The following is an 18,316-nucleotide window of genomic DNA, read 5'->3' on the forward strand; positions in this document are numbered from 1 at the left end:
CCAAAAAGTACTATCAGTCACTGTTCCCATTCATTGATACACAATATGAACATGTGTACTAAAACCGTTAAGGTGTGGATAATATGAAATAAGAACATGTATTAGTAGAATACTTTATGATTTTATATGAAAAATATTTAAGTTGAGATCTAGGAATGAGAATGTAAAATTTCAGGGTATAATATTTGTAGCATTCTGTTATGCAATTACTTTGTTTAAGAAAATGGCTCAAATGGCTTCTCTTAAAGAAAAGATAAAATTGATACAAAAATACTGAAAAAAGGCTGTGGTACTAGATATCAAAATAGCAAAGTACAATTTTCACAAATAATCAACAAATAAAAAGAAGTTTATCACTATAATTTTGTTGGATTAAAATGTTGTAAGATACTCCATTAGTATTCACATTACTGAACCTTTAACAAAGACACTGGATGACCAATATGTAAAACATAAAGCTTGGAACAGAATACAATGATTGATATACCGATTAGGTCTGCATGGCACTGCTGCTTTAAAGTGACTTGAACTGAGAACTTGACCAATCTGCCTTCCATTCATATACACCTAAACAAACAATATCAAAAGAGAGATAAGATAAAGAATATGTATTGATATAAATTGAGTGAAGGCGGTAAGGGAATAGCGAGTGACAAAAATTCTTTAACTCATTGAGTGCTTCGTGCACGCTACGTATCCTACTATAACATGCCACACTCGTGCTCGCACGCCTACTATTGATTGCTTTGTGCTTGCATTGTTTCCTACCCTCGCCTGCTTCGTGCATGACTGCGCACATTCGGAATAACAATCATTGTTACGCCGTTTTGCATTGTATTGCGCATCGCATGCACGCCGTAATTAGCACTATTGTGTGCAGTGTGAACTCTTCTTTCTGACAGATAAACTTACGCGGTTTACATTCGACTTTTTCGAGTATTTCTACATTTTTTACAAGATATGGCTCCGCCTCTGAGAGAGAAGAGACCTAGGTTTTTGATCCATACAAAACACTCCACAAAATGGAACTACTTGATACAACTCATATTTTAGCGGTAAAGATAATAACCAATCCACACAATGAGGACATCATTATAAGGGGTATGAAATTCCTACAACTTTACTGAACAATATTTTGTGGAGAAGCTAATCGTTAGAGAGTTACAAGCAATTGTAATCATGACTATTGGAAGGAGTGAATACGACTCGCGATCCCAAAATCAATGTGGCACAGGGGGGTTTTGTGGCTGGCACAGGGGATTAGCATCGGATTAGCACTGTGGCATTGGTTTAGTAGTGTGCGTGGCATGTTAAGAGTTAACAAAACAGCTATGAACAAAAATAATAAGAAGAATGGGCTTCAGATGAAACATATTAATTACTTGTAGAATAAATGCAAAGAATAGTAGGAATTACAAAGGCATTAAAACACATACAAAGAAAATGAAACATTTTTGAAAGGTGAACAAAACCAATTCAATAAATGTAGGATATATATTTTTTTAATCAAACCACTTGATAATAATGGTGATGATTATTATGACGTTGAACATGACTACTAAAACAGCAGCAGAAGCAGTAACAGTCAACAATATTGCATATCTACTTGCTTACATGCAGATCTGCAAGATGAATATTCGTTGGGGACTCTTCTAAGATCATAAACAGCATAGAATACATACATTTAGGCCAGCAAAACTAAAAATAATCATACATTTATGATTTTTGGTTGAAAACACTATTTACATTGACTTTGTAAACGAAATCATGTTTTTGAGCAATTTTTGGTCTGACATGCACTTACATAACGTTGCGCAACTTCGGAACCGTGTACCCGGGTGACGCAAAATTGGTCTTAAAAGTTGCGCAAAACTTGAAAGTAAAAAGTCAGCGAGCAGCGCGGTTGAAAAATTTTGCGCGACGAAAATATCGCGCGACTCGTTGAGGGGGGGCCTCCGAGGCCCCCCCGGCCTAGATAGGGTTAAGTTACTACCCAGACTGCAAAGCAAGATTGATATCAGCAAATCCCGATATTAACAAATCCATATCATCAAACAATCAAATCTATTACCTGATATCCCCTGACTCCAACATCACCAAAGGTTCTTGGCTCTGTCCATTCCAAGATGAATTCAGAGGTTGTCATGGAAACGCAGTAGAGCGTTGGTGGGGCTGGTGATCCTGGAATCTCACAAAGGATGCTGGGACTATTCAAATCTTGCCAGATGTCCTCGTCTTTTACAGGTTGGACACTGATATCATACATACATCTGGGGGAAAAAAAAGAATGACATTCATGATTAGTATCAATCATCATAACAAAATGTATGCATATTATATAAATTCTCATAAATTGCATAGATGATGTTTAGGCTTTATGTCTTTGTGGCTTGATTTAAAGAGGTTGAAAGCTGAAGTAGATAGGAAATCACATTGTAATCTAGAAGCAATATCACAGTGACCTTCATATAAGAAATTTGAGAAGCACACAAATAGTAATATCACAAGATTAATTACCCTAAATTGAAGACTGGTATCTCATGACTGGTTTTGAACTTTGACACATTAGCCACATGCTCTTTGCCATCAACATCGCACATCCAGCTCACATCGTATCCCAGTATGCCCTGTTCTTCTGCATTCCCACAGTCGAGGAGACTCCACTGGACATTGATGTAACCAAGCTGTTCCTTATCTCGCTTCTCTCTGTCATCATCTTCATCGCCTCTAAACAATTTCCTCTCATGCTTGTATGTGCACGTACAAGACACAATATTCCCAGATTGGCTTTTGGGAACAGTTACATACAGCGTCCTTGAGGCAGTCTCGTCCTTGTTGTCACCGATGTTCTTGAGAATAGATGCAGTCCTTTTCTCAATGGTCACATCTTTATTTTGCTCTTTCCTCTTCAATCCTTGCATCGTCACTTTCTTAGGGGTCGTCACAGCAACAAGATGCACCTTCAGTGTTCTCCCCCCTTTTATCTGGGTCAGAGTGTAGCGGGTAGTGTCAGATGAGAGAAAGATTGGGGCATTGCCTTCCACAACTAAACGATAACCAAGGAGAGTGAGTTTCACAGGTCTCGAAAGGGGCTGGTTATCAGGATCTGGAAAAGAAACACAAAGAAATATTAATGTATCCATTTAAGATGAACAGGATGAGTGAGTGATATTGATATCTAAACCAAACAAAAATAGAAATTAATCAAATAAGAATGTATAAGTTATTACTCGTTAACGCATCATGTGCAGGAAAGACTCATGCATAATGGGGACTTATATTTTCATGCTACATTTTACTCTATTCACTGAATATAATAGTCTTGAAACTTTTATAACATAAAAAATGTGGCAAAGTAAATGTTCAATGTGTTTGCGGATCTGTTCATTGAATAATCCGTCCATTACTATTCCCCACATTACACAACTAGGCGAATAACTATTTCAATGTTATTATAATTTTCTACTACCATTCACGCAGCTTTTCCAATACACTACTTGGAATCAGAAAACTTCAATTACCTAACACACAATTGTGACAGCACAATCACATTTTCAATTCATAAGAGATCTAGTTTACTCACCAAGAGATCCAGGTTGTACTAAAAGTCGAGGTTTGTTCCATCTAATATCAAGGTGATATGAGCTAAATCCTGCTATTCTCAAGTTGGGTGGAGAGACATGGCAAGGTAGTCTCACTGAGATTGGATCAGATTCAAGAATCATGTTCATCCTGGCGTTCTTCTTGCTATGTTTGGGTTTGGATTTTGCTGAAGGATCACGTTTCATATAAGCTTTGACCTGTATCTCGTATGTTCTCCCAGGGATAAGGTTATGTAGCTTGGTGTGAGTCTTCTTGGGTCCAACCTCCACGCTACCCTCTTGCAAGTCTTCCGGGACATTCCCATCCCCACTGATATCTTCCCACTCCACCATGGAACTTTCAACAAAGAATCCACCCCAGCTTGGTGGCCGCCATCCCACCCCTATCCAGTCATCCCCAGTGTCTGTACACACCAGCCCCGTGGGAGGGGTATTACCATGTGTCCTTGCACCAATGGCAACATACGGCAGCCAGGGAGACTCCACCTCCTTCTCAACATCCGCCCAAATTCTTGGTAGATCACGCTCCTTGCGTAACGAATGTGATGATGGAAGCTGATCAAAGAAGTCATCAGTGATTGTGAGGAGGTGGAGGACATAGTCTTTGCCTTGCTCGAGGTCTGTCACTTTGGCTCCAGTTGCATCAGGAAGAAGATCTATGCATTTTATTGTAGTTGTATCATCTATATCCTCGGCAAGTGTCACATATAATCTGAGTCCTGCAATTTTGAATGACACGTATTATTGGCCCATAAGGCATGACTGCCCTCAGAGAGTTTGTAGAAAGAACATTGCATGATAAAATCAATACATAGCTATGAGATTGAATAATAGAATTCTAACACGATTATCAGCACTCAATAAGCTGCACAAAGGACAAATTTACCTGCACTTTGAACAAGACTCCAATCAGATTTTAATAAAGAGATGCACACAGTAAGTTTCTGGCAGACTTGAATTTGCATAGTAGCATGATTGTGAGGCGAATTATTTTATAAACTTTTAGACCCATGAGAAAAAGGAGTAAATACATAATAAAACAACAATCACACCATCATACCAAGAATTTCGCTGCCGTGTTCCCTTGCTGTTGTCCACCTAACCTCCAGTGTCTTAGGTCCGGTAGAGGTCACCTTGAGGTCAGATGGTGGGTCAGGAGGTCGAGCTGTCTTGGCAGTGATTGGCTTGGATGCCGCAGTCACCAGGTAAGTTTGTCCGGGCGCATCCTCACCTAACATATCTGCATCTGATATGGAATGATGGATTCATTGGTTTAAACAGATATTACTTGTATGATTGCAGTAATCATGAATTAACATATGTTTTATGTTTAATAAATAATAATTATATCACTTGAAATTTACAGAGTGCATAACAATCAGTGGAGATTTTCTATGGGCTTTACAAATGTCAAATCACTAAATTAAACAAATTATACATTGGACTTAAATTACAGTGGGACATCATACTGTACATCACTATGCTAAAAATAATATAAATATTTATGAAGTAATGTTTTCCATATAGCCTTTTCATTTCATAGTATATTGTTATATTTAGGCTTTCAATTAAGCAACAAGTGGAATGCCTCTGGCCGTCTCACCTGCATCACGCGGTTCAATATAGCAGCAGTGCTGACTTTGAATACTACTCTAACTCGCACAAGATGTTCAGTGATACATGGTTACTCTTATGTCCATTTTTTATGAACTAGACCAATAAACTTTCAAAGTTATGATGGTTATTCAACAAAAAAACCAACATGGCCAAAGTTCATTGACCTTACATGACCTTTGACCTTGATCATGTGACCTGAAACTCGAACAGGATGTTCAGTGATACTTGATTACTCTTATGTACAAGTTTCATGAATCAGATCCATAAACTTTCAAAGTTATGATGGTAATTCAACAGATACACCCAATTCGGCCAAAGTTCATTGACCTTTGACCTTGATCATGTGACCTGAAACGCGCACAGGATGTTCAGTGATACTTGATTACTCTAATGTCCAAGTTTAATGAACTAGACCAATAAACTTTCAAAGTTATGATGGTAATTCAACAGATACCCCCGATTCGGCCAAAGTTCATTGACCCTAAATGACCTTTGACCTTAATCATGAGACCTGAAACTTGCACAAAATTTTCAGTGATGCTTGATTACTATTATGTCCAAGTTTCATGAATCAGATCCATAAACTTTCAAAGTTATGATGGGAATTCAACAGATATCCCCAATTCGGCCAAAGTTCATTGACCCTAAATGACCTTTGACCTTGGTCATGTGACGTGAAACTCATGCAGGATCTTCAGTGATACTTGATTAACCTTATGTCCAAGTTTCATGAACTAGGTCCATATATTTTCTAAGTTATGATGACATTTCAAAAACTTAACCTCAGGTTAAGATTTCGATGTTGATTCCTCCAACATGGTCTAAGTTCATTGACCCTAAATGACCTTTGACCTTGGTCATGTGACATGAAACTCTATTAGGATGTTCAGTAATACTTGATTAACCTTATGGCCAAGTTTTATTAACTAGGTCCATATACTTTCCAAGTTATGACATCATTTCAAAAACTTAACCTCAGGTTAAGATTTGATGTTGACGCCGCCGTCGGAAAAGCGGCGCCTATAGTCTCACTTTGCTTCGCAGGTGAGACAAAAACTGGGAGTAATGAAGAGACCTTAAAACAAATTTCTGAAAATAATATTTAACTTACAATTTCAAAGGGTTTAATAACTATTGCCAACAAATAGACCCACTTTATGAATCTGAAATTCAGACTTAAAAAAACATTACCTTAAAAGATAAATATAATAAATCTTACCATCTTCGTCATAATGTGTATCCCATTTCCGTGCTTCTACCACAATAAAGTATGTTGACCCTGGCTCTAATTCTTCAATATGGAGATTGTCCTCTGAAACATAATAGGGAATCATGGTAAAAAAAAATACAGAACAAGTTGAGTATGATATGTTGACAATCTCATCTTTATGATAAATTGTTAAAAATAATAATAAGGTGCATTTTGAATAGCACAGCTACTATAATTGCATATACTCCACTGTGCTTGATACTTGGTATCATATTATTACCCTGGCTGTAGCTGAGCCGTGATATAGGCGCTTAAGCATTCAAGGAATAAATCCTACTGGGTACCCATTCACCACACCTGGGTCGAGTGCAGCACAATGTGAGTAAATTTCCTGCTGAAGGAAAACATGCCATGGCTGGGAATTGAACCCATGTCCCTCTGACTGAAAGATGAGAGTCATAACCACTAGACCATGTTCTTCAATATACATTCAATATGGACAGAGTTATGCAACAATAAGAAAAGAATCAATAAGATGTGTTGGCTCAGTTGGTAGAGCTCCTGCCTTACAACCCGGAGGTCACAAGTTCAAGCCCCGACCACGTCAGACCAAAAAGATGTTAAAAGATGGGAGAGGCTGCTACCTTGTTTGACATTCAATGATTAAAGGGATAGAGCAATCTGGTGCTATCAGTGGCTGCAAGGCTAACAATCAATTGGGAAACATGAATTTTCTAAGGATTTTTATTTCTGATTTCTATTTCAAACAATAAAATATGGATTACTATTATTATTAGTGCAATGCTGCACTGTCAACTTCCTTTGGTTTCAGGAGGGTTTTCTGACAAATAAGAGTTGGCAGAGAGGGAGTTATTTTATTTCTATCTCTTAGTGGGCGATTTCTCATGAATTCTGTTATCTGATTGGTTAATTTGTTTGTAAGACAAACCCGTATTTACCTATTTTACTTGGTCACAAAGATCAAACAGGTAATATGAGCCTGTAATACCTGTTTGGTGTGTGGCTGGTGTTGTTTTAATTTTGTTTTAATTGTTAAGCGCATGCCCAGTGCTTATTTCAACCACGTAATATGAGCCTGTATTGTGTGCATATTCAAGCATTGCGCTGCGCATCAATTTCAATGCCAAAATGGGCATTCTTTTTACTGTGATCATTGTGATGTCATGAATGACTTTCTTTCCAAAATCACTCTCAAAATGCAGGGCTTTGCATTTTGGAAAATTCTATTCTATTCATTTCTAGTATCTAGTATCTGTACTTTCTATCTATCTAGTATTTTTACTTACCCTGTGTTTCCATAGTATGCATATTAGGCTCTCCCTTGCCCACTTTCCACCATCTCACCATAAAGGCATCAGGGTCTGTGAAATGATCCTTGTTGGACTTCTTACCTACACATAGAAACAAATGGATATATATATATACTGTTAACATTTGAATCTTCTTTTGAAGAGTTGAGTTTACTGTTTGAATTCAATAGTTATGGAATTCATTACGACAGAAAATGTACGGTAAAATGCAAAAGTCATTATATATATACACATACAGCATATAATGTGGAAGATACAGACTACAACATGGAAAATCTATGCAGAGTGTTCTTACCCCTATGCCAGACTACAAGCATCGAGTGTCCAGTGACAAGCTCAGTCCATACTTTACTTGGTGGGGCCAATAGACCTGTAAACTTCACTTTGAGGGAGGGGCCTGGCTCACAGGTTGGGTACTGCCTCAACAAGTCATCTCCTATAGTAAATATAATCAAGATGACAATGACATCAATACTATTACTCCTTTTTCACAAGAAAGGGTAGTTTGTTTAACATAATGATATCTCATTCATTGATCTATTCTAAGATGCATTTTGAAATACTTGATAAATCCATACAAAGTAGGTGTATTGGCCAATTTCAATTTCTAGATGGTTAGAATGTATGGCATTTAATCTTAAAGAATTTCATTAAAAACCAACAAAGTTCCTGTGCTAGATTATATTGCTGTCCCTCAGTGTTACAAAAAAATCTTCATATTATTGAAGCTTGGTCAATCTCTAACTCTAATAAAATAAATATGCAGAATAAAACAAATTTATTTTTAGAACTCTTATCTACTTAATTTAGACTTCTAACTGCCTGGAAAATGCATGATACCTTATACATAGTGATGTGGGATGGAAGATGACTGTCAGTGTTAACAATATAATTAACCAATCAAGATGAACAGCTTTTGAAAATGTATAAATAGAATGACATACCTCCTGGTTCTAGAATATCATTAGAGACAGCCATGATTTGAAGCTCAACAGTAACTCCAGGCTTGATGCGTCCCACGGTGCACCGAGTCACATCCACATTCATCAATGATCCATATGGAATACCATCTTTCAAGACAAGATAACCCTGCGTAATGTTGGAAAAAAAAGTATGAATTATTCTACCAGATAGCTTTAGGAAGCATGAATGCTTGAAAATTAACTACATAGGAGCAATAGTTATATATCCTGTCTGAATGGTAATGAGGACTGTACTATACAGCACTTGTACACTAACGTCGTCTCAGACCCATGTCAATCGATTTAGAGACCCCTGCTCATGTATAATTGTGAATGACTTTAACACTTCTGAAAATAAAATCTCAGAGTTGACAATGTTAAGAATGCTTCTGAATTAACTGGATTACATTGTCCTTGGATCAAATTTCTCATCAGCGCTAGTGTGGTTTTATGTTGCAACACTTATCATTTTTGTCATGAAACATTTCCAAAGGATATAGTAAGAGATCAAAAAAATATTGTGACCATTCTGAAATACCCAAAGCTTGTGCACCATATATACTAATGATACTTTGAAAATATTTTTAATAGATACACACAACTCATATCACCATATCAATAACACAGCCTTGAAAATTTATCTTCAACAATATCTATTTGAGTGCAAATATGATGACATCATTGTAAACAGTGTGTTATTATTCAGAATGAAATAAAAAGAAATCAACAATGAAGTGAATTTCTTAATACAAGAAATCTACGGTGCATAGATACAAATATCACAAATTTGAAGACTGACCGTTAGGTTAGTGCCCTCTTCCTGCTCATGCCCCTCCCACATGACATCAATCCCTCCAGGGTGCATCCCCTCAAGGCGTAATAATGGTGAAGTGGGTGGAGTCTTGGCTCTAATTGACAGCTGATTGCTCCTCCCACTCATAGTCCTACACACAACCTTGTTTGAGGAGTGGTCCAAGGACTGAGACTTTGAACCAGAACATGCCTGTGTTTCCAGCACATCGATTGGATGAGACAAAATGTAGATAAATGATATACATTATTTCTCAATATAGACAAATCATTCAATAACTATGAGAATACAAACAATAAAAAATGCTGTCACTAACTAAATTATTCTAACAATTCATAAAAATATATCAAACTATTATTGTGCATTGTCAAAATCATGTTTGAAGAGCATCTGCCAGTAACAGTGAGGGATCAAAAGAGGATAATGGAGTGGTTGTATGCTTTGTAGTCCACACTTATACATCCTTGACTTAAGGGGGTGTCATCTTGTTTTATTCTTCAAAGACATACATGTAGAATATGTTATTAAATGGAAATGTGATTCTCTTAACTCTTCATGCGTTACGTTCGCATTATTGCACATCCGTAGGCGTGTTTCGTTCGCATTTTTGCACAACCACACATTTCCCATAGACGTCCCCTGTCCCTTTGTTTTTGGAACAATTGCATGCCCCGGAGCGTGACTAGCTACAATGTATAGCCTGGCGTTTGTGTATACCGTACATGTGTAGCGATCGACCAATGGCGCGTGTGACATTAGTTTAGCGTTCGACGGATTATCGCAGTTTACAAATTACAGAATCGTTGAGTTTTCCCCAAAAATCAATACATCCTGATCACAGCCAGGAAGTTCATTGAAAAAGGAGGGGAGAAAATCAATAAAAACCCTTCTCACAAACAATACCATGGCCAGGTTTATTGTTAGGAGTCTGTGACTCATGGCACGAATTTTGTTGGAAGTATTAGGAGAAAGCATTTAGAAAATGTAAATTACTATACATTTTTCCATAATTTATCCAATAAATTTATATACGATAAGAAAGCCCAGGAAACACTCTACAAGTTTGCTACACAACATTTTCTTTCAAAATGATCAGATAAAAAGTTACTGCACTCTGAATAACAGAGTGTATTATACTGCGTAGAGGGGATCACGCTAAAATAATGCAACACACAGGGGGTTTACAGGTGAACGCATGAAGAGTTAAAGAGTATACAAACGAAGAGAACACTGTACAAAGTTGCAATGACTTTTAATTCAAATTAAAATCAATAATAAGTAAAATATAAAAATCTAACATAAGTCTTGTAAATGATTGTTGAACTGCTTCTTGCAACATTAAATTCATTTGCTAAAGTTGAGCTATCATCATTCACAAATTTACAATGGACTGCAACTAATTCATTACTTTTGTACTCTTGTAAATCAAGCCCAAATAAGATAGACTATACCTTGATGTAGATATCAAATGTTTCTCCTTCCACTAGATCATCAAGAGTGTATTCACATTGAGATAATCTTTCCATCTCATTCAAAGATACCTCAGCATGCTCTTTACCATTCACATATATACTGAGGAAGAAACAAGAATGGAATAATGATAATAATAAGACATCATAAATAAGAAATACATGTATACAACTAGCCAAGAGTTAACTGTATAATGCTGCTGGGGTGAAAAAACAAAATATTGAGAGCCTGCCATTAAACTATATCCAATATGATAATCTTCCTGGGAGATGGACATTTTATCACTTGATAGTTTAAGTAGTAATGAAAACAAACAAAAAGTAATTTAAAAAAGTAGATACAAGGCCTTGTCGTCCCAGCCGTAAGTCAAAATTTCAAGTTACAAGGTATAGTTTTATGTTTCGCTAATTTTGCAATTCTGACAATACAAACATTTTCATATTAACATGACCAATGCTGCTCATGAAATCAACCTAAAGTGTTAAATATAACAACCTGCTGATATGCTAGAGCAGACAAAATTCACAAGAAAACCTGTACCCTGATAGAAAAGAATTTTTATAGTACATATCTATTTCAAAAATGAAATAAATAAATAAACAATAACATGGAATATGCTGATTAACCCTCATAATGAATAGACTGATCTCATGAGTATAATGAAGAGGTGTAAGATTTCTAGATGTTGAAATTTCTAGATACCAGCTTACATAAGTACATGCTTAGACACACCCTTCCATTCTCTTCAGGATCTGGTAGAAAAAGGAGTAGTCTAGTAATATGCATATTAGCAAGTGTCTGTAATTAATGATCTCTGAGAGGTGAAATTTCCATATCAGTCATTCTGTACAATGTACACAAACAGTAGAGATCAACTTGTAGATGAAATGTCATAGAGGTATCAAATAACAAAACAGATATAATATACCATAAGTTTAAAACAAATGAAAACAATGAGACTCACATGTATCCACACAGATATTTGGATTTTTGTTTTGGCCATGTGATGGTGGCTGAATAGAGACTACTAGACTGTTTGAGACTGATTGTTGGTGGATCAGGTATCCGAGGACAGATGATTGTGATGCTGTTCGACAATCTCCGTGTACCTCCATTGGCTACCACAGTGGACAAACTAAGAGTACATTTAGATCCTGTGAAAAATATATGTCAGAGTTGATTTAAAGACTTAATGTTAATAATCCATAATTGCAACAAATCAAAATAAACTTTAAACTCCTTCGGATTATTTCTTATACCTGTAGCTCATTATCTTCAAGGAAAATACATATGACATCCAATACCAAAATAGAATTCTGTTTTCATATTTGACATCTATTTTAATCTAACTTTTCATTTAGAATAGTTTATAATTCAAAAATAAATTTTGCTACAAAGAACCCACTCAACTAACTAGATTCGAAATTGTAACTAACAATGTTTACAAACTCAACTGCCTAGATTTGAAATCCTAAATCTGTATCAAGATTTGTTATCTGAACTAACCAGGTTTGAAATCTCTGATGATCTTCTCGGTGAGTCCATATGGAATAGTTTCTCCTGATGATTTATTATTTTTCAGGAGGGCATAACCTTTGACCTCAATATCCTCATGACAACAACCTGGTTCCCAAGCAATGGTGACCTCATGCACACCAACTGAAGTTAGAGAAAGTTTTGGAGGCTTTGGACACCCTCCAGTGAGGATCCATGATGATGGAGAAGTCATCTTGATAGTTTTCTTCTTTTTGTCACTTTGCTTGTACACTGCAACAACAGTCACTCTGTTGAATTTTAAAAATAAATGCCAGTTGTGATAACAGTTTCAAAATAAGTTTGTACAGAATCCAATCAAATGATCACCCAAGTGTCTATTTGTAGAAATAGAAAATCTGTGCCAAAGGATTCTAGAAGAAATTACTGAGAAATTAGAAAAACAAGCATGAACTTGTCAGGCCCTTTTCAAAGCAATAACAGTACACTGTCTCACATGTGCTTATCTGTGCTGGTGATCTTCAATGTTATTGTTTCTCAACTTAGATTCCATGATTTCACAAAGTTCAATTAATGTAACTGTACCAGATGAAGATTCACAATGATATAGAGACAATTAATCTTCATTTTGCAGAGTTTCACAGTATTCACTGCATTACTACTTTCATTCATCTTTAATATTAAATGGGACAACCTGTTAAACACTATATATCTTGATCAAGTCTCTGAATCTAAATTTTCATTAAAACGACATTTGAATTTAAAAAAAAAGAGATGACACAAACATTGTGAAAAAGTATACAACTTAATATAACTTTATTGGTTAGGTCACAGACATGAGTCTCAATTATGTCTAATGTGTGAAAATGATGTATAAAACTTGAGAAAGAATTGAAGTGAAACTTACTTGTATCTTGTGCTTTCACAAAGTCCTTTATTAAGGACAAGTTGCACACCTCTACCAGCATTCCATTGGTGTCTTATGGAAATGACACCATCATCAGATTTCACGTCTTGTCTAGGAAAAGTAAATTGACAATGAAATATTCAATGAAACAGCAAATATCAGAAATAAAAATTTACATTAAGGCAAGCAATTAGTCCTTTGTACTTTAATACAATTAAATATATCTATATGATATAATTTGAATTCAAAATTATTTTCATCTCCAATATTCCCTTCTTCTGAATAAGTAATTAAATACATAAATACACAACTGAAGAAATGGATACCGGTAAATGAAATATTGAGAAAATAAATGGATAATTAATTAATCAATACTTAACCAAAGAACAAATGAATGGAAGGATGAATGACTGAATATCTAAATGACTAAATACATAAAGAAACACATCAACAAATAAACAAAATAAATAATTAATTGATAAAATAATGAATTGATGATTGAGAAGTGAATAATTGAGTGAATGAATTCTTATACCTGGAATGACTGTTGACTTCCTGATCCACAAACTCTGTTCCTTCAACACAAACCATATAATGCTGAAGAGAAGGATGTGGTTTAACCGCACCTTCTCCTAATCCCTTGGCATCTTGTGAAGGAGAATACCAGTGAACAAACAGCTCTGGAACATTGGCAGAACTTTTAATTGCTTTCAACTTTGGACCAAACATGTCCTGTATAATCAAAGAGAGAGAGAGATCATACCTTCTGTAATCAATATTATCGCCACATTGGAGAATTTAAATTTTAAGCATATCTCAAAGGCATCTTAAGTATATTTTGTTGCTCATTTTTAACATCGCTCAGAGAACTTTCATGATGAATTTAGGCACTTACCGGAAATTTGATTTTTATTTTGAAATTCCATTACACATACATCACATTTTTGCTTTCATTTCATATCTTTTCTAAAGATAATGCACAGATTCTTGATATATGAGCAACTGGAAGTGTCAGAGGCAGACAGGTGTAAATATTGTTTACCTTTAACCAATGACAGATATTAATATCCATAACTAGTGCATACATTGACAAAAAAAAATAATGGTGCACTTTTGGCAAGTGCACAAATATATTCTGTTCTTATTTCAAATGAATCCATATGAGTAAATATGTGGTCCTACTGAGTTTTAAGTGACGAATTGAAAATTTCCACGGAGGGAGGATTAGCTTATGAAGGCTGCCATTACTGATAAGTTGATAGTAACAGTCAGTGACCAATACTTCTCAGTCAATCAAACCCACGGACATTACAATTAAATGACAGCTTATCAACAATGCAACCTTCATGAACTGGTGGAGTGCATTATGGGTTTAGGACCCTGCAACCAAAAAGATGTAATAAACTGTACACAGTAATCAATTGTATACTGTAATCAAATCTCTTCAGTATGTCATATACAATTGATTGTAAATAATAATGACCATTTCTTGTTACATCACAGGGTCAAAATAAATGTGTCTTTGTGCATTGTCACTCACCTTATTCTTCAGGTGGGTTTCATCAATGTCCTTGCAAGTTCTAGTCTGGGTATCTACATTCTGATCTAAAGCATGCTGTGCAAGTGCATTGCTAGACTTGTCAATAACATTGTGATTTTCATCATGCAAAGCAGTGGACAGGGAGGTTGGGGACTGAAGAGTGTCTGAGGAACATTCAGTGTGATCAAGGGTTAATAAGTCCTGGTCATCTGTTTCATCTCTATTGTGTCCCTCATCCTTCTCATCAGTAGGATTTGATGCATCTTGGTGGTCTCTGGAAGCCAATAGTTCATCTCCTCTGTCATCATTAGCTCCATCATGTCTGTCTTCCTTCTCACTTTCATCAATTCTCTCCACATGACCATGAGGGCTGTCCTCACTCAATGTAGTCTCCTTGGAGATTTGGTTTCCATACTCAATGTCATTCCTATCACTTCCTTTATCTCTATCATCAATTCTTTGTTCTAATTGATCTTGATCTTCTCTTTCTCCATTGTGCTGCTCATCTGGTGACATTGATTCATGTGATGACCGAGGTACAATTGGAGGAGGACTTGTTGTAGTCTCAATTGATAATTGATTTAAGTATTTTTCTTCAATATCTTTTGTCTCATCTCCTTCATTGTGATTTTCAATATCTCTGTTCTGATCTTCATCTGGCTCATGCGAACCCTTGAGAAATTTCTCTTCCCCTACTCTTCCCGTAAAGTCACCTGCTGTTATTTCAGATTTTTCTTGTCCATCATCTTTGTCACTTTGCTCTGCCAAATCCGCTCTAGCATCACTGTCTTTTGATTCAGCAACATTATTGGGTTCTCCTTCATGATCACCTGAATGTGCAAATTGCAAATCCACATCCACATGGCTTTCTTGATCAGGTTCAGCATCAATGTCTCCATTCAGTGCTACCTTTCCTTCTTGATTGGATAATGTTCCTGTATAGGTATCATCATCTGGAAGACTTCTGTTTATGTCATCATTGTCAGTACCATGACTCTGGTTTTCTATGGCAAGACTGTCTCTGGTAAGATTTTCTTTTGGAAGACTTTCTTTATATTGGTTTTCTTCTGGAAGATGTTCATTTAAAATTTCTTTGGAATTATGATCATTATTTACATCAATACTACCTTCATCATAATTTCTGTTCAACAAATCTTCCGGTTGTGCTGGATTGATCACAACCTCCAGGTGTCTATCAGAAGAGGTGGTTGCTACATCAGCATTGTTATTGATTGCCGCATGCTCATCATCCTGTTGCTCTTCTTCAGGAGATATCTTGCCCATTGCATCCGACAACTCTCTGAGGTCACTGATCGACGGAGGAGGATAGAGATCCCCTTCAATGATACTCTCGCCCATCTGAGGAACTCCTCTTTCAACTAATGAGGAAACTTCTTTGGATGTTGGCTCTTCATCAAGGTTATCTTGATAAACGGGAGGTGGAGGGATCTTGCTTATCTCTACAGGAATTCCTTCAGGTTCATCCATCTCTGGGGCAGTATCAACATTGGATGCAGGAGACGTTTCATGCAGGATGCTAGGAGGCATGCTGCTGGGGTCGGCAGCGGGAAGGTCACATGCAGCAGTGTATGCAGGAGGGGAAACATGATCATACCCTACCTCTGGTTGCTCGTCTGTGTTTGTTAATTCGTTACCAGTACCTGGAGTGGTGATGCTATCTGGTTGGCTTGGGGTCCTATTTACAGAGAGTGGAAGGGAGAGAGGGATAAATATATAGAGATATATAGAGAGAGAAGGGAAGAGAGGGATGGAAAATAGAAGCAAATGAGAGAGGATGGGAGTAAAAAGAAAGGAGTGAAAAAATGAATGAACAAACACATCTTGACAGTGTTGATGTGATGTGAGGATTGAATACAAAAAGTGGGATGAGGCACTGCACATATGGGAGGGTAGCTCCATGAGTGGATATTCTCGAAGAAAATACCATTTGTACGAAACACCTATCTCCTCAAGGATTGAGAATGGTTAAACCACTATCAGGAATGCATAGTGCTTCAGTAAATCATCTCGTGTTGACATTATCATTAAAATTGAAGAATTGTGCATGGCAGGTTGAAATTCTGTGCATTGAATTACATAATACAATTTTACAGAAGACAATAGCGATAGTACACTGTAAATTATCATTATCTAAGAAGAAATTGCTCAAAATAAAATGCATAACAGTTGGGCCATCAAGTCATCTTTAATGTCAAACAGGAATTTTACCAAAAAAGTTCCTTATTAAACAGACAAATTTACTCACTCATCAGAGGTCTTTAATTCCTCACTACTAATATCCATCTTAACTTTTGCAGGAGTGAGTGTAGAGGTGGTAGCAGCAACTTCTGTTGTTGGATTGGATTCTAGAGGGGGCTCTCCTTCTTCCTTTATGGATTCCGAAGGCTCTGGTTGAACTTCAGGGAGGAGTATAACATCTGGACCTGCATGTATACCCAGAGTTGAAAAAAATATACATTACCTTACTTTCAGAACATCTTAAAAATTTGAACTGTAAAGACTGAATCATGTTTTAACTAAACCTGCAGGGTACCAAACACAGTTTAATTTCGAAAGTGGTTTTATTTTTCTAATTTTTGAAAGTCTACCATTACAGACATTCCGTTATCTGTATACATGTGTATGACATTCACTACTAATTAAATAAAAACAAAACATTGAAGACAACCTCTGATTTTTTAGGATAGGATCTCATAGAATGCAATTTAACATCCTCAAAATATCTGTCTGTGCAAACATATATTAGTTTGTATATTACATGATAATATGATATTCTTTTGTGTGAGAAGAGCTTTGTCAGTGATATTACATGCATTTACACAGCGTAAACAAGTGTGGTCTATTACCTGGAGGCTTGAGTGATCCTTCAAATATTTGGAGGTAGGGTAATCCTTCTAATTTCCTTGACTTTGGAATAGTTATAGAATCCACATTGAGAGGTAAACTGATATCAAGATCATTAGAGAGCAATATACTCTGCTCTTCTGAGGCTTCATCTGTGGAAGAAAACAATCAGAAGGTTATGGTAAAGGAAGGCGAACACAAAACACATTCTCTCTGACTGTAATCATGATCATTTCACAACCACCAAATACCACTGATGCATTACATAACTTGACCTATTTTGATCGATCTGTAATTATGCATTACATAACTTGACCTACATGTACATAACTTGTTCTATTTTCACATATACTTGGTATTTTCAAAAACAAGAAAATGTAATGTCGATAATTGAATTTTCTTACCAAACAATCTTGTCTCTCCCACATAATACACAGATGAATATAATAATAATGGTATCAATCAACTAGATGAAGATTTGAATGTTACTCTAACCTTGCAGTAACT

General features: G+C 36.2%; 1 protein-coding gene across 1 annotated transcript in view; it reads right to left on the bottom strand.

Moving 5' to 3' along the window:
- Nucleotides 1-18,316, bottom strand: part of LOC121410617 — a 49,979-nt gene that overhangs the window by 24,966 nt on the left and 6,697 nt on the right. Inside the window, exons 9-26 of the mRNA XM_041602831.1 lie at nucleotides 17,812-17,961; nucleotides 17,211-17,388; nucleotides 14,945-16,640; nucleotides 13,940-14,136; nucleotides 13,405-13,515; nucleotides 12,510-12,787; nucleotides 11,968-12,157; nucleotides 10,985-11,105; nucleotides 9,522-9,725; nucleotides 8,705-8,849; nucleotides 8,056-8,196; nucleotides 7,737-7,841; nucleotides 6,439-6,531; nucleotides 4,663-4,848; nucleotides 3,584-4,321; nucleotides 2,518-3,106; nucleotides 2,072-2,270; nucleotides 488-567 (exon numbers count right to left, since the gene is read on the bottom strand). Of these exons, the coding sequence (XP_041458765.1) occupies nucleotides 488-567; nucleotides 2,072-2,270; nucleotides 2,518-3,106; nucleotides 3,584-4,321; nucleotides 4,663-4,848; nucleotides 6,439-6,531; nucleotides 7,737-7,841; nucleotides 8,056-8,196; nucleotides 8,705-8,849; nucleotides 9,522-9,725; nucleotides 10,985-11,105; nucleotides 11,968-12,157; nucleotides 12,510-12,787; nucleotides 13,405-13,515; nucleotides 13,940-14,136; nucleotides 14,945-16,640; nucleotides 17,211-17,388; nucleotides 17,812-17,961 (5,401 nt within the window). The remainder of the gene's footprint in view (nucleotides 1-487; nucleotides 568-2,071; nucleotides 2,271-2,517; nucleotides 3,107-3,583; nucleotides 4,322-4,662; nucleotides 4,849-6,438; nucleotides 6,532-7,736; nucleotides 7,842-8,055; nucleotides 8,197-8,704; nucleotides 8,850-9,521; nucleotides 9,726-10,984; nucleotides 11,106-11,967; nucleotides 12,158-12,509; nucleotides 12,788-13,404; nucleotides 13,516-13,939; nucleotides 14,137-14,944; nucleotides 16,641-17,210; nucleotides 17,389-17,811; nucleotides 17,962-18,316) is intronic.

Source organism: Lytechinus variegatus, chromosome 3, assembly GCF_018143015.1.
Source record: "Lytechinus variegatus isolate NC3 chromosome 3, Lvar_3.0, whole genome shotgun sequence".
Taxonomy (NCBI): Eukaryota; Metazoa; Echinodermata; class Echinoidea; order Temnopleuroida; family Toxopneustidae; genus Lytechinus; species Lytechinus variegatus.